Below are 25,592 nucleotides of genomic sequence, written 5' to 3' on the forward strand. Positions count from 1 at the left end.
GAAATTATTCTATGAATACTTTAAATGCATATAAAGATCAAACTTTAGATTCCATATAGCATGTTTTAGCTTTTGTTCAGTGGAAAATCCAAATGTATATATTTAAGGGAGTCCTTAATTTACAAGTACATAAGTAAGATGCATTTTAAGCAGATGGAGAATTATAACCAAGTTCTGGCCTCCAAGAGGACAATGAGCATATTGATTAGAAGGGGTCAAAAGTAGAGGGTCATTTTTTAATGAATTTCTGAGAAATATAAAAAACACTGAAAAATGTGAATATAACTATTATTTACTGGATTTTGGACCAGAAGCAGACTCCTAGAATAATGAACAATAATATATTTTTTTCTAAATACATACTGCTATGTTGTGAATTATTAACATATTACTCTATTCTTTGCTGCATGATCAGATAACTTTACCTGAATTATTTTTTCTTTCTTGTACTGTGTTGTTGAATGAAATTGTTCTAACTCTTCTTTCTCAACAAGCTTTCTTTTGAGGCTGAATTGGACTTTATATGGCTCAGAATATTGAAGAATCTTGAGTGCATCTTCATATTTGATATTATCAAAAAATATTGTGGCACTGAGAAGCTGATCACCTGAAATTGGCACCATACATTTTATTTTAAAATATGAGCTTGCTCTATTGCATGATTTTAAAAAGTTAATTGTACTTAACAATGTATACACAATAATTAACCAACTGATGATCAGGCAAAACATGTATTCAGTTATTGAAATATTTATGCATGGGGGTATGGTTCCTGCTTAAATCATATTTTTCTTGTATCAGTGTGTATTCATCCACTTAACAATGTTTAAAACTTCACCATACACTGGAGCAGATTCTTCCCCATTCTAATAGGAAGCTATTTTTACCTTTGCAGTTTAAAGAATTCATATTCCTTATTATTATATTTCTTTTGAAAAGAAATATTATAGCTCCAGTGGAAATTAGTATGTCAGGATTCAAAGAGACTACATTTCATCACCATTTAAGGTACCCATCCTGCAAAACTCCTCATGGGAGAGTAAAGTTACATGCATAGATAATATAAAGCAAATGTAAAGTTAAATGCAGCAGATAATGTAAAGTTAAATGCATACAGTTTGCTGAACTGGGATTTTTTTTGCTGCTATTTGATAATAGGCTATACTGTGTGTATATTTATAGGTACACATACTTTGGGATTTAATATTATATCAAATTCCTCAATAATTTAATTAAAATTTAAAAAAAAACAGTTTGGAAGATCAGACTGTACCTTCTCTCATACTGAATAATTTTGAAGCAGGGGATTCCTTGAGTACTTGTTTTATAAATATTCCTTCATTTCCTCCTCCAGTCACACTGAAACCACTAGCCCCAGACTCCACTTCTGTTGTCAGGGTCACTTCCATGGTCTTCTAGATGCAAGAAAGGTATCACGTTAAAATCAGTTTTAATTTATATAGACCATTGAGGCTATTACATCAGGGATGTCAAACTCAGCCCCCTTCAGGCTCCTTACAGACCACATCTGGACATGCTAGCAGTGAGATGAGCATCAGGAGCTCCATACCCTAGAATTATGGAGGCTGGATATTTGATATCCCTGCTATATAGCATTTGGTCTCTGGGGAAGAGAGCATTTCCCAATATACTGACCATAGCTCACACAAGAAAGCTTGTTTTGAATATGGACTCATACGTGGGCTCAATCCATAAAGGTGTCAAGCACCTTAATTCTAATGGGACCATGTAAGTATTAAAAAAAGGTCACATGATTAAACGCTATACTAGATTGGGGCCAGGTCAGCGCTTCGCCCTTGCTGTACCTTGTGCAAGCCCTCCATGTTTCCCTTATCTCTATGCCACGTTGCACAGTGCAGCAGCCGAATCTCTGAATCGGATTCAGCCGAATCAATTCAGGAGAGTGATTCGAATCACCGAATCAAATCACTGTCCCCCAAATCAGCTGAATCCGAATCTGAAGCAAATACTAGCTGCTTCATACAGACCTAGCAGCCAGGGGGCAGGTCATCTGTCAAGCGTTGGAGCTAACCTTACGGCCCTTGATAGCTCACCAACACTCATTAAACAGCCCTCTAACTGAAATTATTGCCTATTTTAGCTCCAAGAAGCAAATGCAGACAGGAAGCCAGAGGAGGAAGGAGCAGATTCCAGCAGTGGCAGCTGGAGCCATAGAGAGAACAGCACCTGGACCAGGGAGTCCAAGGGCCACAGGCCTTGGCGGATGGATATGATGTACAGGTCACCTGTTGGACAGCCCTGAGCTGAATTAAAGAGTGACCAAGGTCTTGAACCCTTACAGCATTTGTGTATCTGTTTGCTTCAGCCATCACATGTCCCTGCACACCCAGAGCAGCTCCAAAGAAGGGTGAGCTTAAGCTATGAAGGAATCTGGGCAGGTCAGCACTGACCCTGGCAGGCCTACATCAGCTGGGCTGCACGATCCTGTTTCCATGAAGGAGCAGAGTACATGACGGAGTGCATGTTCAAAACTGACGCCAGAGAAGCTGATGCCAGGAAACAACTTATATGGACCACAACTTATATGGACCAAAGGAAGCTGAAGAGGACAGTAGCTCATATGAAGGGACCCACCATGAAGTGATTATTTAAAAGGCAGCTTGTGCAACATGTCCGAATCTCTTCTGCCCAGCCACAATTTGCACATTGTAACCAACCTGGCTTTTGTGCAGAAGGGGTGCCTGCAAAGTAAATATCAGTTGCTTTCAAATTTACCTCTGGGTGAGCCAGTTTTTCTTTGTCTCTAGAATATTTTTTGTTCTCTAGATCTTCTTGAAGCTGAAAAAGAAATTGTAATTATTGAGCACTCAGATACGAGGTTGTTATAAAAGGCACAGGGCGTTTATATGGCTGCTATCTTGTACAAAATCAGGTCCTTGGCTGAATTTTTTTGTGGGCAACTACAATTCATGATTCACACTGAAAGCAGAGACTGTCTTAAGTGCCAGTAGAGAATATTTCCATACAGTCAAGAGAGTTCATTTCAGCATGGGGTGTATGGATTTAGTCACATACTTTCATTAACATTAATAGGAACTAAGTACCCAGGACATCTGAGTACTGTGAAGAAAATTTAGAGCTAGATCCTCAATCAAGGAATGTCTGTTTCATGATGTGGAAGCCTTTCTTTAGGTCCATCACATTGTGGAGTCATCATGCTTTCATATCTATGATTAACATACATCTTACTTTACAATGAGCCTTATTCTGCTGACTATGTATTCAAACATACATGTTTATTTCTTTGTTAATCAGAAGATCAGGATAATTTTAATGTGCTTTTCATGTACAGAGCTCTGTGCAATATTAAAGGGACTCCAGTTGGGCTGCAAGAACTTGTCTCTTTATTAGAGCCAAGTGCTCAGTGCTGCTGCCTGCAGCCATGTGGTGCAGTGTGCGCTTAGAGCAGGGGTGTGCAAAATGTGGCCCCTGGGCTGGATGCGGCCCGCCGGCCATTCCATCTGGCCCTCAGGGCCCCTAAAAAATTTAGAAAATTAATATTTATCTGCTCCAGGCTGCCTGTCATGCGGCCCTCGATGGCTTGCCGCAACTCAGTAAGCGGCCCTCTGCCCGAAATAATTGCCCGTCCCTGCTTTAGAGCCATTTGAAATTTTCCAAGCACGTTGAGCTTCCTGGTGTCACCCTTCAAATCGGTCCCCTTACAACCTGTGTTCCAACCTGCAAGGACCTGCAGCTTGTTACAACCTTTATAATATGTAAACTCAAACTTGACAGACTTTTTTTTTTTAACATTTATATCTCCCAGAAAATTATGACTGTCATGAAATTCTCTATCCTAGCTCCAATCAGGAACAAAATAGGGGAAAACAAACTTTTAATGCTTAATGAGTATAGCTGAATAGCAAAATAAACATGTTTCTTACTGCAATTGCTTATCATACCTCTTTCTTCACAATGAAATTTCAGAACTAACCTAAAGCTCTCTTGTTCATAAATAAAATGAGACACCCTAGTTGGTAAATTCTATATACAGTAAGTTCAAATCCCAGTCTAAGAGCATGGGGTTTTTGCTAGTGACTCTAAACTGATGAAACTTCCACCAAAAATGAACCAAGGATAACAGGTAGCCCTCGGGCGCATGTCTTGCCTTTTTGTTAAAATAGTCTTCTTCTATGGAATATTCATAAACTGGAGAGGATCCTTGTGGCCTTGGTCGTATGTCTTCTATTGTCACTTCATTGACCTGCAGGAAAGAAATGGAAGGGATGAGGGACAAGGGCTCTTCATTGTTAAGCAACAGTTATCCAAATTTCTTGGCAGGTATCAGCAGATACAGAATGGCCATTCATTCTTTCCTCCGTAAGCAAACAAATGGGATGAAAGCAACAAAGGAGAACATTGAAGACAGAGATAACACTTTTACAACTTCTTTAATTTTGGAATACAGGAAACTTTTGATTTAATGCTTTAGAAATTCAGTCAAAATAGGTAGGTATTAATAATTAAAAGAGGATATGATGACTTGCTTCACACCTTTTTTTAAGTGCTAATTTTTGTCCCTCTAATGACCTCAAGTATGGAGAAAAGCCATATAAATTGTGCTTTAAGCAAAAAATCATAAAGAAGAAAATGCTAGACCTCAGAATTCCACTTTTACTGCCAAATTACAGTATTCCAAGTTCTGTCCTATAGGATTCTGTATTTCTGAAGATCAAAAGGTAGATCTGGCTCTCAGAACATCTCCCAAAACAGAAATACTAATAGCAGCATCTTTGTTTAAAAAAAAAAAAAGAATCAATAAATTAAACAATTACTTATGCTTTCAGGACCTAATGGTAACATAACTCACAGAATCATCTTCTTCTGCATCAGCGTCAGCATCAGCATCCACATCCGCATCAGACTCTGCTGGTCTCAGCTGTCTGCCAGAAGCTGGAAACAACATAAAAGCCATCAACACCTGTGCCCCTAACAGAGTGTACAGGACAGTGAGTTTTACTAAGAGCCAGATTTACAGAGCAATATAGTTATGGAAAGTGTTCAGAGTCTGATTTCCAGTCATTTAAATCCAACCTTTATGTCAAGGTTTCTCAAATAGCACCATGCTGGTCTCCCCCGAGATACAAAAAATATTCAGGTGTCCACAGATACAAATATTGTGGTAAAAATGAAGGCAAGAAAACCTGATCCTGAAAAAGTATATTAGGAACTGGCGCAAACAGTCTGAATTACAGGAAGGGTTGTGGCCTGATGATGAGACAGGGACTGAGCATCAGGATCTCAGTGCTCTGGTCCAAGTTATTCAGTTGACTGATCCTGTGGTCTACGCGCAGAGCCGACCCTAGCGGGTTGCGGAGCAAATGAGCCTGTGTGGGGCCCCTTTAACACTGTGTGGGGCCATGGGACCCCCGCAAAGGCAGGGTACGGCAGTGCCGTAGCAATGAAATTTGGTGCCCAGGGCCAAGCAGATCCCATGTGCCCCGGACGGGCCGCTCTTCCGCGGATGCGAAGCCAGAGGCGTGCAGTGGGGGGCGGTGAACAGGTGGACACTTCTTCCGTGGTGCAGGGCTGAGGCACCAGCTCCAGGTGGGCCCCACGGCCACTTCGCCTGGCTCCGCGGAGCCCCACAAAGTGCAGGGCCCAGGGCAATCACCCTGATTCGCCCTACCCAAGGGATGCTCTGTTTATGTGTTCCTGTTTTTCTGCACCTGTAATTATATAGCCTGAAATACCATGTTTTCTCGAACAGAGAATACCCCTGAATATGATGTGCACCCTCTTTTTGAAAGGCACCGCACAGAAAAATGTTCTTCTAAGTAACTGAATAGCAGCAGGTAGAGAAACTAGCCTCCTGCCAGCCCTATCCACCGGATGGGGCTCATAGACCAACGCGGCCTGCCAGCCTGATTCAGCCAACCAGGCTTAAGGTTGGGCACTGGTTTTGAGGTTGCGCAGGGGGACCAGTTCAGCATGCTGGGTCTGAGGTTGCATGCCAGGTTCAGCTGTGGATTTGAACCCACCTGCCAGCCTGATCCAGCATGTGGGGCAATATCATTCGGCAGCAGGGTTCGCCAAGGGTCCAAAGATTTGGGAGTGGGACATTGGTAGGGGAGTTACCATAATTGCTATGGCTCCTTGTGCCACTCTAGGAGCCACAGCAAGTAATGCTGCCACTGCTTCCCTGCCACCAAATAATAATGCACAAGGCAGTCTCCCCTGACTGGTTGGGTGGGGGGGGCTTTCGCATGCTTTATGAAAGAAAATACAGTAATAATTTTTTAGACGTATTCACAGTCCTGGTTAGCATGGTGTTAACCCTGATGTGTAATGATGCATTTAAATATGAACATTAACTATTTAACGTAGGTTTTTTTAGCACAAGGATCTAATGCAAATTACTGATCTACAATGGCTTAGTACCGCGACTGGGAGATGCGGGTTACTGGGGTAGGAGAAGTGCTCGGCTCATCAAGGCACATCTGCCTTTGTATGTTCATATTTTCCCTACTGCTAAAAGATTAAACTACTGCTTTGGTAGTAAAGCTCAGAGGTGCTGCTATAGTTTTTTGAGCATTACAAGCCCCTTTTCACCTAAACTGCTACTACCAAAACAAACTTGCAGTGTACTCAAAATTTAAAATAAGTTAAAGTAATAAATTGAAGTTATTGATCATCATATTAATTATGAAAAATAATTTGCCCAGCTAATATTATGCTGATTGCTTTATCTTTGGAATAATAATTCAATTAAAGCCACAGTGTTTGAATTGTATTTGACTCTGCCAAGGAATTCCCAGATTGCTGCTGAACTGAGTGGAGTGATACTGCAGAAACCAGGAGACTTTTTATTCAGCTGCAAAAACCAAAACAGGCACAGTTTAGGGTAATATTGGGTATTCACCGGGGGAAAATACTCATATACAGACACTGCAGCTCAGCAGAATGACTTAAGTCACAATCATTTGGATCCATTAAGTTGCTTATTCACCAAGACATGAAATGCAGGACTTGAAGTCCTAGTCCTCCTAGGTTAATTATAGCACTGAGTGCAAGTTTCTGGGAATAATGTAGCCACTGGAAGGCAGAAAGGAAAGAATTATCAATAAAGGTTCTAGGGGCTGATTCACCTCCGGGCTCCTGGTTTGCATCGGTGTTACTGATTTGAATGAAGTTTCCCCCGCCTGAAACAGGAGCAAAGCATGAGTGACTCAGGGCTTCTATTTTCAAAACCAGAACGGCTCAATATACTGCAGACGACTGACTTACTTAGCTCTTCAGGAGGCCTGCATTTTTTCTCCTGAATTGACACCAGTTACCAGGGGAGTTCTGGTTAAGATTCAGTGAAACTACAAGAAACATTTCAAACAAAATACATTGAACTCAGGAGCCCAATAAGTATGGTATGTATCCAGCACCTGCAGTTCAAACACAAGCCATCTGACTTGGCTACTAAGATCTATGGGAATTAAGCATCCAGCTCTTATTAACTTTTAGTTAAAGATGGCAGCCTATTCTTCATATGCCCCTTTGAAAACCCCGGCTGATCCTGCTGTTCCTAATGCTATTCCTGTCTACGTATGTGGCGGGATTCTCAGGATATGGGTTCTTCAGGGCAAGCATAGATAAACTGAACTGCTGTGAATAAAATAACAGTTGCTTTTCATCATAAGTGAAAAGATGCCCAACAATGTACTGCAAATTAGTAGGCCTGTGAGAATAGGGAACTATTAAATTCGGATCCGGCCGATTTGGATGCCAGAGATTTGATTTGGAGATCAGAATTGTTTTTCCGATTCGATTCGGCCAAATTGCTTTGGAAAAGATTCGGAGCTGATTTGGAGATTCAGCCATACAGTATAATGGGGAATCAATAAAATATCTATAACTGTGTTGTCTTTTGGCTGATTCAGATGAAACCTGCAGAGATGGTAGCCTCTACTGAGGGCATGACAAATGCTAAGTTTCAAGGTGATAGGTGCAGGGGTTTCTGGGAAACTGCACCCAAAATTCTGAAAGCAAAACTCATGTCACACGTGTGTGTTAAGCTACAGTGGGGTGAAAACTGCAGGAGTGGTAGCCCCTGCTGAGGCCACAAGGCCTGCCATGTTTCAAAGAGATAGGTGCAGGGGTTTGGGGGAAACTGCACCCCAAATTCTTGAAAGCAAAACTCATGTCACGTGTATGTGTTAACTGTTAAGCCACAGTGGGGTCAAAACTGCAGGCACGCTAGCTCCTGCTGAGGCCACACAGCCTGCCAAGTTTCAAGGAGATCAGTGCAGGGGTTTGAGGGAAAGTGCACCTCAAGCTGTGGACAAGCAAAACTCATGACATGGGTGACACTGTGTGCATTAAGGCACAGCAGGGTGAAAGCTGCAGGCCTGCTAGCCCCTGCTGCGGCCATAGATTCATAGATGTTAGGGTCGGAAGGGACCTCAATAGATCATCGAGTCCAACCCCCTCATCGAGTCCGACCCCCTGCCAGCTATCAAGGAGATCGGTGCAGGGGTTTCTGGGTTCTGGGGCTCTGCACCTGTAGCTGCTGACAGGCAAAACTTATGTCATCGGTGCTTGTGCAACTGTGTCTGTCTTGGGGCATGGCGGGGGCATGAGGGAACTACTGCAGGACTGGCTGCTAGGCCCTGCTGTGGCCACAAAGGCTGCCAGCTGTTAAGGAGATGGGTGCAGGGGGGCTCTGGGGCCCTGCACCCCTAGCTGCTGACAGGCAAAACTCATGACATGGGTGCTTGTGCAGCTGACTGTCTCTGTCTCGGGGCAGTTGATTGTCTGTATTCTTTCCTCTCCTTAGTCTGTGGTTTTGTAGGTGTTAATCTTTGCTCATTAACTTATTATCTAGTAGCTAGCTACTGTGTGTTGACTATTGAGGTGGTCCCTGAGTGAATCATGATTGATTGGTAACACAGTAGCTTAGCAGCCAGGCCTACAGTAGTTCCCCCTCCCATGCCTCAAGACAAACACAGTTGCACAAGCACCCATGACATGAGCTTTGCCTGTCAGCAGCTAGGGGTGCAGGGCCCCACAACCCAGAAGCCCCTGCACCGATCTCCTTGACAGCTGACAGACTTTGTGGCCTCAGCAGGGGCTAGCAGGCCTGCAGCTTTCACCCTGCTGTGCCTTAACACACACAGTGTCACCCATGTCACAAATTGCGCTTGTCCGCAGCGTGAGGTGCAGTTCCCCCCAAACCCCTGCACCTATCACCTTGAAACTTGGCACACATCATGCTCAAGGCTACCATCCCTGAAAGGTAGCAGAGGCTACCATCCCTGAAAGTTTCATGTGAATCAGTCAAAAGACAACAAAGTTATAGATATTTCATTGATTCTTAATTATACCCTATGGCTGAATCTCCCAATCTTTTCCGAATCTTTTCCAAATCGATTCAGAAAACCTAAAACTTCCAGCAATTCAATTTGGATTCATAGATTTGGCCTCCAAATCATCCGAATCATCTCCGAATCTGAATCATGATCCGAAGGTTTGCACAGCCCTCACAATTAGGTATTACTTACTCTTCTTTTTTAGGGATATTATAAATCTGACGCTGCCCACTCTAAATGTGCCTAGAGGTCCTCCAAAAGATATACAGAAATGCAGTTATGTTCAGTTTAAGAAGCAAATCTATCCACAACTGCAAAGGCCCCTACTCTCTAAGTTCTGAGTAGTATGGAAGACGGTATTCCTGTGCACCATTTCTAAATGGCCATCTCCCTTTATGGCAGGACCATTTCTTCCTGAGAAATTAAGAACCCAAGCCCCTATCCAGGATTTATACAGAAGTGATTGGGGTAGTGTTAAGGTGTGGCCATTTGTGCCAGCTACTTACCCTTCAAGGAGCTCTGTCGTGCCACTGAAGGAACATGAGGCTGTCCCAACTTCCCAGCCTATGCACAGGCCAGCTGCTCTCTAGACTAGCCAGGCCTCTGTTCAACCTCCTTATGCAGCCATCTCAGACAAATATCCCCATTACTACCACTGAAACCTGGGCCTGAATTTGGCCTGAATTTTTTGAATTTCACAAGATACTAGAAACAAACCCATAAAAATAAGAACCACGCCAATGAATTCCATTTTAAGCAAAGCTTTCGTTCTCTTTACACAAACAATTGAGCCAAGAAACTGTGATTCATGTGCATGTCATTTTCATGCTCCAAACAGCCATAATGCCAACATTTCATAGGTTTTAAAACTCTTTCATAAATCCTGGACAATCAAAGCTTTGTCCAAAATGTTTTCATAAACAAGCAGGAATTTACATCCGTAACCACATCTCAGAGCCACTGGACTGATTTTAGAACAAGGGAATTATTTGACAGTAAGCAGTGGGTATTATACAGAATGGAACAATGGCAGATCATATGATTCAAAACCGTGTTAGTGTGTTCAAATAAAATTTTGCTGATCATGTCTCTCCAATGTGGCCAGCTCAATTTGCCTGGTTTGAGGGCCTAAGCAGTGCCAACATTACAACAAATGACAATTGCTAAAAAGCTCCAGTTGAGACATTTTCATGAAAAATTAAAGTGTGCTAGGGCAATCTAATCCTAGCTGCTGTGCTTGTTAATTGTATGCCCTCACTCAATCCCAGCCTGAATGTTCCCTGTTGGGCCCAACATGCAAACATATTTATTTGCATGTGAGCAATTTGCTCATTTAGGTAGTTTAATTTATGTCTATGTACAGGTTTAAAGTGTTTACATTTTTATAGAATGACCCTCTTAGACCGGCTCCTTATTGCCAAATTTGCTTATTTATTTGTTCATTTGTTTTATTTTTACTGTGAAACAACTAATGTATAAGATGTACCTTATCTTTACTAGGATTTTTATATGGCTATTTAATATGGACTAGGGTACATGGGTTAAAAATATATTTTCCCCTGGTACAGACAAGGCCATACCTGAAATCTTGCAAACAAAGCATAGGACTTGCATAGACCTGCTAATAGGTGTTAAAACTACAAGTGTTGTCTTCACTAGGATTGTTGACTTGTGTTTGTTGCCTCATTAGCTGCCACAAGGGGAGTACATACCTATTCTTCTCATGTAGATGCATCCATAAGTGTTTGCAGGACTAGTCAGAAATTAAAGCAGACCCACATCTGGACAGGCTGTATCACAGCTGTATCACAACTTGGGCACGTAAGAATTTTGTGCGGGTGGTAATAGGTTTTTTTGGCCATTTTGCAAATTGTGCAATAATCATAAATGTAAATTGGCTCCACTAGAAATATTCCACCCAGAGAGAAATAGAACATTTTTCTAGGACTGGAGTTATAAAGTACTGGGGACACATCCTCAGCTGGACTGACTCAGAGCATAGAAATAACTGTGCAGGGTGCAGCATATGTGAGGGCCTGCAAAATTAGCATCTTGGAGGATTTTAAACTAGCACCTATAAGAATAAAGCAATTGTTGGCTGTACTGGATCCCACTGGAATATACCTTGTATTTAGCTTCATGTCTTTAGTGACTCCAGATATGTGCCTATTCACTTGTACCCTTGTGTGACTGATGGTAGCTAGTGAACAACTTCATGAGCCTACATATTTTTTTTATCTTAAACCCCCTTTTTTATAAGGCACAGTACTGCTGCAGGCTGCACAACATATTCCTCCACTGTAAGAAGCAATCTGTACAAAGAGCACAGGAGAAAACAGTTCATTGTTTCCAAGACATTTCCTTGCTCTTTTCAATACATGCATCATTAGTTATTTTTTCCTAGCCCATCCTTTCTCTCTTCAAGGCATCCTGACTATCCGGGCTCCTCCTCTCATCCTCCTTGCCCTTAGGAACACAGCTGCTCTGACAGCTGCCATTTGTAACCACCAGCCACTTGCAATTCACTTTCTCTCAAAATGCTAAATTTTGACTATGCAAATTTGCAGTTGAGGTTCTTCATGGACACAATTCAGCACATGCTCAAATCCCACTGACTCCAATTAAACTTAAGCATGTGCTAGAAGTTCAGCATGTGCTCCTCCTTCCTGAATGGGCAACCTTTCCTGAATCAGGCTTTGGTTTGTGCAACAGCAGGACTGATGAAAAGTCTACTCATTGTGTGGCTGGAATAGCTGTGTTGTATTTCCTGGTGATGGTGAGGGCACTTCAACCTTGTTCTTTTTTTCCTTTATACCCTCACTGTTCCTCTTCCCCCAGTCTCTTTCCACTCCCTTCCTCCACTGTCTCTGTCAACTTTTGCAATTATATTTAGATAGAGGTAGTTAGACATGTTAGTCTGAAGCTGGGCAGGGTAGAGGTAGGATCTGATGAAGTGAGATCTGGCTCCCAAAAGCTTATACATCTCTGATTCGGTCTATAAGGTCTACCTCTACTTGGCCTTCTGTTATGTTTGGATTATTAGAGTCTGTTACTTGAATTGGCTCTGTGTGTGTGTGTGTGTGTGTGTGTGTGTGTGTGTGGTAGGAGTGAGAACTCAGCAGACTGCATCTTTGAGGATTGGTCAGTAACTGCGATATCCTACCAAAGAAATACCCAGCCAATCACAACACAACGTGGGAGGGTCAGTATCAACAGCTGGACTCTATGACTTTTGGGGTTTGTTCTGCTTCACATTCTCATAAAGGGGAATTTAAGCTTTTCATTTCATTAAAAGCCATCATAGATAAACCAGAACAAAGTTATGACTAGAGTGAAACACACCAACGCCCTTTTCTCTTTCCACTCACCATTTTCTGCCCAGAAGCACGAATCTGCAATATATAAATGACTCTCTGCACATTCGTTTATTTTATTGGCACACTGCAGAAGCTACTGTGATAAAGAGTTACCACTATAAGCGGAACCACTTTCTTTTTCCTAGCTGTACCATTTCACTCAGCTACTCAGCGTTTGCCAGCCCATGTGTTATGCAAATGGTATGTCCAGCATAAAAATAGTTATTCTACCCAATGTCATCACCAGCCTAAAATATTCCAATATTCCCCTGGCTTTTCTCTAGAGGTCTCTTTGTACAGCTCAAGTTACAAATGGAAGTGATGACCTAATGCTACATTAGAGTAAAAAGCCCAGCACTTCTGTAAGCTGCAAGATGTATAGCTACAAAAGAAAACCACAGTGGACCTCCCGTTCAAGAGTGCAGTCTTGATTTGACATGACGGATTAGAACATCTGATTTGATGGATAGTAAAAAGATGTTAGCTCAGATTCAAGGTGCCAGGGCTTTTTTTATCTTAACTGAACACAGGAACACAAACAATACCATCTGAGACTACAGAAGAAAAGCAAGGTGACTCGGTGCCTGCCCTTTATGTTTTCTTCTTCCCAGTGGGATACTTCCCTTAAAAGAGCAACCTAGAAAACTTCCTGATTATTACTGGTGTCATTCCTGTTCTTACTGGTTGTACATCCAGGCTGGTTAGACCTGTGTTAAACCTCCAGGGCTTTGTCACCGCTTGTGCTTTAATGATCCATGACCGCTGCATTCTGCCAGTGAATGGCTCTATGAGGAATTTAGATCACGGCCTCCATATCTAAAAGCAGGGCCTCCTGCCTGAGTGAACTAGTGGAGTAGCTCTACCAGATTAACCACTCTGTAGACAGCTACCAGCCTTCAGCTGCCCAGACACACAAAGCACTTTCCTGCAGCAGATCAGCCTGCCCCTCTGCTCTGCCTGCCCTGCCCTGTACATGTACAGCTTGTATTCCTGCAGTGCAGCTGTACAGGGAGTTGGCATCCCCTCCTGTTTCCACTGGACTCCAGGAAAATGGTGCCACTGATTTCAACAGGCACTGTAGCAGGTGCAAACTCTTCCAGGTACTTTGTGGTCAGTTTGGAAGCCTGTATGCAAACAAATGCAAAGCGCACCAGCATGGAGAGAGAAATGGGGTTTCTGAAAGACTAGACTCAGCTCTGTGAGATTTTATGGAACATTTCCCTTGAGTAAAGCAACTGCCAGTGAAAGGTGAGGATGAAAACCAGTACTATCCAAGCAGAGCTCCTCCTGACAGGGGTGCTGAATGAGCCACAGGTGTGGGAAAGGGCAGGTGACTACTGAAGATCAGGTGTTTCTTGTTGTGTGCTGCTCAGACATAAAACCCCTATGAAGGGCACAACTGCTCACCAATAGGACATAGGGAATGGTGACATGTTTCTAACATACCTTTTGAGACAAATTTAACAGAAGTTGGAGGCTTTCTCCACTTCAGTTATGTTTTAGACAAGAGCTGTATATGAAGGGGTTTCTTTCCACACCTTCGGTTCCCACTTGTCAGAGTGAAGTTTCCCAGCTCCCAAGTAAATGAGTTTCACTGAACTACCATTTTTAGAGATGCTTGACTGAGGGATACGGAAGAGTGTTTATGCCCTTTCTCCTGACCTACATAAGAAGTGTGGTTTGGTGGGGCCCACAAACCTCCTGTGTGTGCCAGGATACAATCATTGTTATGAATAGAGTGCATTCAGGCTAACACCCAACAAAAATGTTTTCCAGGGGAGGTGCAGTAGTTGGCAGCAAATCCTTCAGCAGATGTCTATCAAGGAAATATTGACATAAAGCTATCACCAAAGGTTGACAGCCAAAGGGACATCAAGAATACCCAGGAGTAATGCTAAGTGCCTGTCTTTATTTTTGTCTCTTCAGGTTGGGAAAGAAGTATGGTCTTAAGGCTACAAAACTTTGGTTTGAGATTCAAAAAGTCTGTTCCCATGTCACTCCACTCAGTGGTTTTGGAGATGACTGTGTCATGTTGCTTGGCTTTGTTCTGAATTTTCCTTTGTTGGAGAAAGGAAGCATAATTTTTCTGGATAAATAGACTTTTATATTTTCTTGGCTTGGGCTGGCAGGAATTTTTCTGTCTCCATATTTTGATGCGGTAGGATGGGACACTGACATGTGTTTTCCTTTCTGGATGTATTTACTGAATGTCCCAGAGTGTGTCATAATTGTGGTGAAAATCTCTGGATATTAGAACAGTCTTCTAATAAGTTGAGTTACCATTGGTAAAGGTTTTTTTTTCCCCCAAGGTCTATGACGCTTCTATTTCAGTTTCAGTAGATTTGTCACAACTTCTGGACTCCTCCAAAATGTTCTTGCTGAAATCTGAAGGGGCAGAAGTGGGTTCAGGCATTAGTGCCCAAACAAAGCATGTGCTTGAAAATGCTCAGAATTCATGAGCAGTCCTCAGTGACCCTTCGCAGTCTGCCATCATGGGTGGTGGTGGGGAGCTCACTGCTTGCTTGACTAAAGCCTACATTCATCGTTATGCTGTTGTCCAGGCAATGCTTCCAAGGATCATGTTGGCCCATTGGGTGTATTGGATTTTAATGGGACCTTGAAACTATGCACCTAGTAGAGGACTTAACTCTCAGACTTTCCAAATTCCAGAATCACAAAGTAGCCGTTGTCAAAACCGATCCAGATATGTTGCTCCAGGCAATCATATTGCAGCCTCTTTCCCATAATAAACTTGGCCCTCATTAGTCTAATCCAGTTGTTCTCAACCTCTTTAGACTCGAGCCACCCCACAATAGACTCGAGGCACCCCTCAGAAAATGCCACCTATTAGTTTTCACTTGTGTTTTTTGACTACAGAAAAAATAGAGCAATTCTTCAGTAGCAAAGAACTCAGAAAAGCCACAGCAAGTCAGAATGGTTTTGACATTATGGATTCTTTCTTGCAATCTCTGGCCGTGTCACATGAGCATGGACCTTTGGCTCTCCTGAGACAACTAGCAGGGGGACATCTTGTGCCTGTGCCATGCACCCCCTGGCATGTGACAGGTTACCCCGGGTGGGGTAGGGGAGGCTGGGGTCAGTACTGAGATGGCCCCCGCAGCCTTACCAGGCATCCTGGGGGCTTCCTGGGGCTGCAGCTGTGGTGGTCCTGCTGCTCGGAGCTTGGCCAGCAGCCTGGTTCTGGCCATCCAGGCTCTGGCCTTGAGTGGCGTGTGCTGCCCTGACATGCGCCACTCTGCCTTTTTTTTTAACTGGTTTATCTGACCCCTGGATATCCCATCTCAAAAAAATCCCCACGCTGCTCCCTCGCAGTGCAGAGACTGTGCAGTATGTGGCACTGCAGACGTGTCTGTGGCGCCACATGCCGCATGGCCACGTTCATCTGGACGCGGCCTCTGGGTTTACCTTGTCAATTGTGTTTGCACCCTATCAATGCTAACACTGAGTAGCACCCTGAAGCACCTTTGAAAAGATCTCAGGGCGCCCCGGTGGAGAATTACTGTGTTAATCCGAATATGTTGGACTATTCCTGTAGACCCCAAACTCTCTCACTTCATGCCCTCCATTTTAGCTAGTGGTGCATGCAGCACTTATCATGACTCATCCAGAAATGCAGATGGGCAGTACGTGATTAAAGTCCAGAAACTGCAAGTACATTACCTATCCAGCATTTCTACATCTCGCTGCCTCACTGCGCCAAAGAGCCTGCCTGCCCCTTCCCCACAGTAAATTTCCTGTTCCACCACAAATCTCAGCCCTGTGCTGATTTAAAAAATTGATCAAGTAAATAAATAAAAAATGAATGTACTGCTTGTGAAGCATGCTAGATTGGCAGCCGTGGAGACAGCAGTCTTCTGTCTAACCTCTGCTCAGGTACAGCATGAGCAGTACTACTAACTTCCTTGCACCATCTCCCAGTATAACCCAGCACTGGCCTGGAGAAGTGGCAAGAAAATTAGATTCATCCTTGTGCTCTCAAGAGGGAGGCGGAGGGCGGGGGGTGGAAAAAAAGTCCTGAGGGTGTTTTGTGAACACTGTACTACCCTGGATTAAAACTGAGACCACCCGCCCATATTCTGTATAACATCACATGCAGGTCGTAGTAATAGAAGTTGTAATTTATAGATGTTCCTTAACAGCAGGCTGAGGGAGTTGGACATTGGGGGATGGCCCCTCAATTAGGTAGTAGCACTCGGTTCGTTAGTCAGAGAGAGACCACGGGTCTGCAGAGGTTGCCTACCACTCCATAATAAAGTTCATTTTTGTTAGGTCTTATTCATGTGTGGTTCTGCTTATTGAACCTAGTGATCACATAACAGGTGATATGGGCTTTATAGGACTGTTATAACTCTGGCTTTGAACTACTGATCAGACCAGCTTTCCTCTGTATGCGTGGTCTGAGAAAAAGAGAAAATCCACCTTCATCTGGTGGCGTAAAGAATTCTCATTGTTCACCGAGACTCGTGTTTACCTTTCTTGCAGTGGTAACATTCAGTACAAGAGCAAATGCAGATACATATCGAAATGACTTGAACAATGCTACTTTGCACTTCACTGCCTCAAATATTCCCTTGCAAAATAGGAGTGAAACGAAAATCATGCAGCTTTTGTACAGCTCTTTGTATACATAGTTACTCTTGAGAATAGCTTTGCAATTTGAGGAAGAGGTAGGCTTACTTAGGCCAGATTCTTTTGACATAAAACATCACAGAAGAAAAAACTTTTTTCAATGTAAGTTGTATGCAATTAAAGGGAGAGCGGTAAACAGCAGTAATTGACCCTGGGAAAATATTTTACAGCAATGTTAATGCAGCTAGTTACCTAAGTTTAATTAAATAAAAATTGTTTCTGTGGAGAGACAATGGAGGTATATTTTTGGCAGCAAATAATATTTGGCACAGCACACCTTCCTTTATTTGTATGTGCTTCAATGTGGAGGAAGCCTTTAAAATGCAGAGAGAGTTTCTGGAATTTGTAAGCTTTGGGTTCAAAGAAGGGTGCACGTGAAAGCTAGTTTTGCAGATGAATTCATCCTGGGTGCAACTCCACCGAGTTTCCCAAAATTGGTATTTGATTGGGTTGACTTTAAGGGCCAGATTTTTCCAAGTCTTCAGGAGAAGGGTTGGGACCAGACTGTCAAATCAGCTCACTTCTTACTTAAGCACACATAAAAAGCAGCCAAGTTTTCAAAAGAGCAACTTCCATTGTGACACTGGCCAGGCTCCCAAAACGGCTGGCAATCAACACACCACACCCTTGGGAAAAATCTTCACTGCTTCTTTTAAATAGGAGCTGATCTCTTCAGCAAGGGAGTTGCACTGTGGATGGATTTGTCCCAGTGAGTCCTAAACATGTGACGATATGGTTTGAAAAACAACTTGTATATATTGCAGCAATCTAAGTCAGACGAGTCAAGTTTATTATCTGTTTCTCTGTAACCACTATGACATAATTATGCTAAATTAACTTTTCTATCACTCAAAGAGAATTAAGTGAATTTCAAGTAACACAACTGCAGATTCACAATAGAGGGATTATTTTTATATATCAGATACAATACAAATTATGTTATATGTATGTGTAATATTTTTATATCCAAATAATCCCTCTATTGTGAATCTGCAGTTGTGTTGCTTGAAATTTACAGAATTCTCTTCAATTGACTGAAAAGTTAATTTAGCATAATTGGATACTAGTGGTTACAGAAAAACAGATGATAAACTTGACCTGTCTGACTTAGATGACGATTCAAATGGATTTTGCAACAATCTATGATTTTTAATTGATTTGTGGTGCTCTTTTTTTTGCCCCTCTTAGGGCTGAACTGACAGCACCAAATATACACTCACATTGATTTGTTATTTGGGGGTAACAGAGGAAAATACAGTTCAGTTAAATCCAAAACAAAAAAACAACCAAGCAGAGTTCAGTTTTAAGTTTCACAGTGAGGGGAAAACTGGATAACGTACCTCTGGTTCATGTCCTGGATTTCCTTTTATCTTAAATTATGGAAAAATAACTGCATTTCAGTTTTGACAGCTAATAGGCGGTGAATGATTTGCAAAGGGAGGGAACTGTTTGTAAGGATCTAAAAATAGTGTTTCTTGCTTTGCGTTACTAATCCTGGTGCTGATTCCAAACAGACAAAGCAGTTTTGCTAACTAGCAGAGTGGTGTCTTTCTGGGAATATGTAACCGGGCCCCTCTACAAGTGCAAGTAAAGGTGCAATGGGATCTAATGTGTGATTTGAGCCTCCTGCTATGCCGCATGTGCATGGCTGGAGGCACGACTGTGGGATCGCACATGAGATCCCCCTGTGCAGGGGGGACCTGGATTGTGATCCTGGGTTCCTCCTGTACCAGTTCCCACAACTGCGAGCCCCACAGCCAATGGGGCTCACAGTGGGGACAGCATTCCCTGTAGCCCCACTGCAAGCCCCACAGCCAGTGTGGGCTGCGGGGCTCCCAGCAGGGCAGTGCCAGGAACACTGCTGCTGCTGTGGACCTCAGGAGGTGCAGGGCTCACAGCAGGGACAACACTTCTGCCACCATGTGTCTTGTGAGACGCAGGGCTCACAGAGGTGGCAGCACTCTCCCCATTGCACCTGCTGCAAGCCTATGACAATGCCCTGGTGAGCGCCCTGCAGCCGACAAGGCTCGCAGTGGCAGAAGCGTTTGCAGCTATTTACCCAGCACTTTACAAGACCGGAAACATTGCCCCACTGCGAGCCTTGTTAGCTCTGGGGCGGGCAGTGGGTGGTGCGTTGATGGGACTCCCAGCCACAAGGGAACATTTGACACACGTTCATTTACCAGCGTGATTAAAACAAACTGTCGCTACACTTCTTTTGGTGTAATAACAAAAAAGTTTGGTAGCTTACTGCTTGTTTTATCATGCCATTCCTTGGTTGAATTGGTAGCTGGGCCACAACTTAAGGCATGATTAAATGTAAAGAGGGCCACAGGTTTGTTATCATGGAGGCCTACTGACACTGCAAAGCTAACCGCATTTTGTGAAATGCAGTACATCAGAGTACGTTCTTTCCAGATTTACAGTACCAGACTTTGCCCTGTGAAGAATATTAGTTCCATGATCAGAGGTGAGGCATAAAGGAGTGTAAATGAAACTCCCTGCCCTGATTCTGGTCTTGCAACAATATACATCAGTAATAACTCCACTGAGTTAACCAGAGTTATACCAGTACAAACCCAGCAAAAGTGCAAATCATCTGCACTTACAGACCTAGCCCACACTACAAAGCACACCCACACTCAAACCTCTCTGCAGCACCAGAACCCCTCTTTCTGCTGGTGGAGTTACACCTCTTCTTCCAAGCAGGCCAAGGCAGCTGGCAGAAGATGTGGAGACCTTTCCTCCCCTTTCTGCCAGTGGTAGTGGTTCCTTCAACAGCTGGTGCCTTTCCAGAGTGCACCAACTGTGCTATGCAGCTGCTACAGAGGATCTTCACCGAGCAGAGGTTGGCAACCTGCTGCCCCCAGGCTGGATCTGGCCCATGGACATGAGGCTTCAACAGTGTGGGGCTTCAGCTGTGGGCACTCTCCTCATGCTGTCAGAGGGACGGGGACAGCCCACCAGCTGTGGATGCTCTTCCTGTGCCACCGTGGAAACAAGCAGTAGCTCATTGCCTGGGATGGGATCCAGGGTGGATCATTTGAGCCCACAGCCAGAAGTTGCCTCCCCCTGGCTTAAAGCCTCTGGAAGTGTATGGATTTGTATGTACTCTGGAAACCGGGCAGTGGCAGCTTCTGTCTGCTGCCAGCATTTCTGGCAGAGGCTGCTAAGTACACACAAGGCTTCTTTAAGCTTGTACCTCTACCTCACTCAACGGCTCCAACAATGGATGGTCATGACCTCTCGTAGTTGTCTGTTCTTGCCTATAGGAGCAGCAAGGTACAGTAGATCTCTTCCCTAACATCCTGTACCTGGATGCCTGGGAAGCTCCCTTATAGCCAGTATCACTCCTCTCCTCTCCTTCTCCAGCCTGGTGGAGCCACCACAAATAGCAGAAGGAATTAGTGTGAAGTGTGCTAAGTATGCTTTGGGTTTCATCTTGCAGCACTGCACAAACACACCAGTAAGGGGGAACAGCACTCCACATAGCAAGGACTGCAGAGCATTATCTCTGTAAGCAAGTGAAGGAGGAGCAGTCTGAAAGTGGGAATGAGGAAGGGCATGACTGAACATGGTCCTAAAGAGACTTCCACTCTTGCTTCTTGGGTAGTATAGCTCTGGGTTCCTAAGTGTCCAAGGCTTTCTGCTTGGTGGTGAGCAGAAACAAATTAATGGCTCTCTTCCTTGTTCCAAAAATTGGTCAGAAAAATAGGCTGGATCTGGCAAACCTTTGCTACTGAGTAATGAGGCGCCTCACTGACTTTACTGTGGTTACGACCAATATAAAGCACTCTGCCCAGTAGCAACAGCTTGCAAAGTGGGACTACAGTCAATAAAACCAACAGAGAGGATGACTGCACCACTTGGCTTTATCTTATCCAGTCTGCTTTTCATAAGGCCAAAATTTTATTCTCTGTCTCTTTAGTCCACAAAAAAATAACTATTGAAGCCTGGACCATTATTGCATCTCAACATACAAGCTTCAGGATTTTTCCTATTAACTCTGATTCCCATAGCAATTTATTCTGTATCCTGGTAATTAAAATATTCTAGATCTATATGGTGCTTTGAGAGTCAGATTAAATAGGGCCTTATTAAATGTTGCACTCTGAGCTGCTCAAATGTTGATGTGTCAGTGCTGGGTTGAGTCTGGATCAGTTGCACCTTAAGGCTAAAAGCCTTCTCTGACTGTCCCCCCACTTACACAGCTGTGACTTGCCACTAGGACTAGGTGAGCAGGGGCCTGGCTAGGAACTACAGCTGTGACTTGCCACTATAGGGCTGGTGAGCCAGGACAGGTGTCTATCCCTGCTTTTGTGGGGGGTGAGGAGGGGGTGGAGGGTGAAATATGGGGTGGGGTGCAATTGGGCAGTGACGTGTCAATAGGATGGGGGTGGATAATGACATGGGAGGTAGAAACAAATGGGGGTGGGGGAAGGGTAGTGAAGTGAAGCAAGTGAGCCACTGAAGCATAAAGTACAAAGCAAAAAAGAAATAAAGAGGAAGTAAATGAAAGACGGTCTCATGTGTTAGTAAATTGGGACTTGGGGTTGGGATGTTGGAGGTGCTGGTTGTGCTTCCCAGGGTGGTTGGGAGGTGGGAGCAGTGAGGAAGGTGCTTTTGGAAGTACTGCCCCTGTCCTGGGAAGGAAGCCCCTGCTCATGGGGACCCGATTCGGCCACCTACCTTACCCCATTCCTGGACCCAGCTAGCCAGCATGTGCTCTGCAGCCTGTTTGCACGGGGTTGCACTGCTGGGGGTGGGAAGGTCACACCCCTGGAGGGTGGGAGAGGGTGTTGGCCTGGTGCCAGAACCACCCCCTGGGTAGTAGAGTTCAGCGGATGGAAAGCATGTCCACACAGAACAGGAGAGCGGGGAAGTGGACTCTGCATCCTGGGATGCTGGAGGATTGCAGCTTGGGTGGCTCGCCTGTGGGGAGTGGCCACGCATTGATGGAACATAAGCTGGGTAACATGGATCAGAGAAACCTGTCTTGGAGTGGTGTAATTTTAAGCTGCCTAAAATGTGCTTCAAATTTAGGTGTTTAATGTGTGGACAATCCAGGGGTTAAGAGCTCCAGGAGCTGTGTAAAATTAATGTGTAACAAGGCCCTTAGTTTGAACTCCAAGATTTACCCTAGTGAAACTGAGGATAGAATTTGGGCTTTCATCTTTACAGCCTAGATCAAACAAGCTATCTGCCCATTTTACCAATGGAGAACTAGACACAGAAGGGAATAAACTGACATTTGGAGAAGCCAAGTACCCAGGGCTCACCGTCCCTCCAGGGCAAGTAGTGAGTATTTAGGCCTCTTAATATGAGCTCAGAGGGGTTAGAGTTTAAGGAAAACAGCAGAATTTCAGTGAGGAACAAAGCTGGGGCTAGGACTCGGCATTCTTTGAATCGCAGTCCTTTGCTCAGTGCTGTTGCTGGATTCAGTTTGAGGAGAGAGCTGACTGCTTTTTAAACAGATTTTCTGGCCCTAGCTTAGTAATAGATTTCATTTTCAGTGGCTGGACTTTTAGGGGCAGACTCTCTAGTGGAGGCTTCTTGGGGCAAACTGCATGCGGTGCCCACACATGCTCAGACTTGGCACGTGGAGAATCCTGCACACAACTCAAATGCTAGCACCTGGGCTTTCCACAGCTTCATGCAGATGCAAGCAAGTTTTTTGGAGTGGCTTGGAAATGCAAATTCTCACTCATCAACAAACGTACTGTTAAGCCATCAGAAATATATGCAGCATTGTCTACTTGGCAAAGTGAGCACGCATGTACCTACACGTATATTTTCACAACATACGGATCACAAGTTATCCATCCAGCCCCCAGGAAAAATGAAGATTTCCCCGCTGAGCAATGCCAGCCTGAGGTTACTGAAAGACACGTTTTACATGCATGTCTTTTTTCACATTACGTGAAGCTGTCAGGAAAAGCATAAGGGCTCAGATTCCAGAATTTCCAAATAATGGGGCTGCAGCATTCACGAGGGGCTTGTCCGTGCTGCAGCCCACAGGTGTAATGGCAAATAATACAGACATCTGAGCTGACTTGCAATGACTAACTGTGCACATGACCCAGAAATACTCGGTGGCTAACAGCACAGCTCTGCAGCTACTCAGTGTAGCTAGCAAACACATGGGTCTCAACCACACCTCTGGATTGCAGCATAAGCAATAGTTCACTCTACCTCTGTAATGCTTCCAGTGCCATTTTCAAACCACAGCAAAATGTGAACACAACTAATCACTTGGCTGCAGTAAAATTATGAGGACCAATACAGCAAAAGGGGGGTCTTTTGTTTGCTTGTCTATACATTTCTTGTTGTTCAGTGAACACAGGGTCAAATTCTGCCCTGTAAATTTAGATTTTGGTGGGGCCGGCTGGGTTTCTATCAGCCTGGCAGTCAAGTGTGCCCTGTGTTCTTCTAATGACAGCATCAGTTAAATGACCTTTTTATTTTGCCCTGATCAGTTTTGTCAATTTTCTACCAGGCTCTCATGCAAGCATAAACAGCCCAAGTAGGATGCAGTTGTGTGGCGAGAGCACACCACATAAATTAAGCTAACTCTGGGTAATATCACTAAAAATATGTGTTTATAGGTCCATGCCAGCATCTGACTAATGCTTTTGTTTGTTGCTATAGAGAACAACCCACAAATCTGATAGCCAAAAGCATGTTTATGCCGAACCGTAGCTGTCTGGGGACTGCAAAATGGAATAAAAAAAAACAATATGAGGAGATTGTGATAGGAAACACCTTTTTTGGCATGGGTCACCAGGAACATTAAAAAGAAGAACACGGAGAGTGGAAAACATTAGGAAATGGGAGCTTGGAACTGGGTTGACTTTGACCTACAGTGAATCAAACATAACTTCCCTTTAAAAAAACTAAATGCAGTGAGTTCTCCTCTTTACGTGCAGTATTGTACAGGCAAGAAGGCCAGGTGAGGCATTGAGGAAAGGTTGTGGAGTGTCCCGAGTCGGTGACAGTTTGGGATCAGACCCTGCCATGTTCAGAACCGTTAACCTGAGAGTCAGTGACATGCAGGAGGCTGGTTGCAATTTTGCCAATTGTTGGTGCTGTTAACATTTGGGCAGCACTGAAACCTGAAGCAATGCCCTGTTGTGCTAGGTGTTGCGCAGACACATAATGCGAGGTTCTGCCTGCCCCGAAGAACTTGCCTGGACAAGACCGACAAAGTGAGGAGGGTCAACAGAGAGGCAGTGAAGTGATGTTACTTGTATCACAGTGCAGGCCCCTGGCAGAGTCAAGAACTGAACCCAAGTGTCCTGCAACCCAGTTTGGTGCCCCAGGCTCCAGATCAGGGTGCTTCACTTCTTGACTCAAGAAGAAAGTAATTCTCTTCCCCTTGTCTACTAGAAAGTTTCCTGAAAAAAGATCAGAAGATTCCTAAATGACAATCGCTTAATGCACATTATGGGCACAGCCATACATGCAGGCACGTGTGCTTGCAACAGCTCAAATACCAGTAGCGCAAATTTGTGCTGGGGATTTGTGCCTCAGCACATGTGCCTGAACATGCACTCTGGTGTGGGTCAAATTGTGCCACTTGGGGCAAACTGACCCTGCCCAGCTCCTCCTGGATCTGTCCCCAGCAGTATAAACAGCTGCCCTGGTGAGCAACTCGGGGAGCTTCAGAGGTCCAGCCAGTTGGTATCTGGGGACACTAGTCTCTTGTGCCAGCTTAACTGCTGAAGCAGCCCTAACCTAGAGTGGCCCCTGCACCTTCTACCCACTGTAGCAGTTTGGCACTGGGGGCTGCTGCCTGGCTGTGACCTGCTACCATCTGCAATGGCATCTGCCCCCATGGCAGCATGCCTGCCAGACCCAGATGGGGACCACCTGGGCACTGCAGCAGAGCCTCCTGCACCTCTGGGCCAGCTGCCAGTGGGCCATGGCTGCACAGTTGGTCTTCTTGCGGCACTGCTGCCATATCTTCTAGTGCCCCCACCCTGCTATCTGGGCAGCTATTGCTTGGAAGATGTGCTTGTTGCGGTGGCCCACTTTGAACTGTTGAAGCATGTCTTCCTGGCCCCAAATGGCCACCATCTGGGTCTCTGGTGCTGGCTCTGGGCAGGCTCCTCTGTGGGTCCCACCACTTGGCTCACTAGCAGGAATCCTGGTGTTCCCTGTTTCAAATTGCAAATTCTCTGATTAAAAAAACCCCAAATTCTCTCATTAAAAATACCCCAAATCCATGTTCTTCTGTGATTAAAAT

At 44.3% G+C, this 25,592-nt stretch overlaps 1 protein-coding gene across 2 annotated transcripts in view; it reads right to left on the reverse strand.

Moving 5' to 3' along the window:
• Positions 1 to 25,592, reverse strand: part of LOC102575423 (protein AHNAK2) — a 67,766-nt gene that overhangs the window by 25,725 nt on the left and 16,449 nt on the right. For both annotated transcript variants that reach the window (XM_059723294.1, XM_059723295.1), the window contains exons 2-6: positions 4,853 to 4,935; positions 4,151 to 4,246; positions 2,758 to 2,820; positions 1,274 to 1,415; positions 426 to 607 (exon numbers count right to left, since the gene is read on the reverse strand). In XM_059723294.1, the coding sequence (XP_059579277.1) occupies positions 426 to 607; positions 1,274 to 1,409 (318 nt within the window). In that variant the 5' untranslated portion in view covers positions 1,410 to 1,415; positions 2,758 to 2,820; positions 4,151 to 4,246; positions 4,853 to 4,935. The remainder of the gene's footprint in view (positions 1 to 425; positions 608 to 1,273; positions 1,416 to 2,757; positions 2,821 to 4,150; positions 4,247 to 4,852; positions 4,936 to 25,592) is intronic.

Source organism: Alligator mississippiensis, chromosome 2 (genome assembly GCF_030867095.1).
Source record: "Alligator mississippiensis isolate rAllMis1 chromosome 2, rAllMis1, whole genome shotgun sequence".
Taxonomy (NCBI): domain Eukaryota; kingdom Metazoa; phylum Chordata; order Crocodylia; family Alligatoridae; genus Alligator; species Alligator mississippiensis.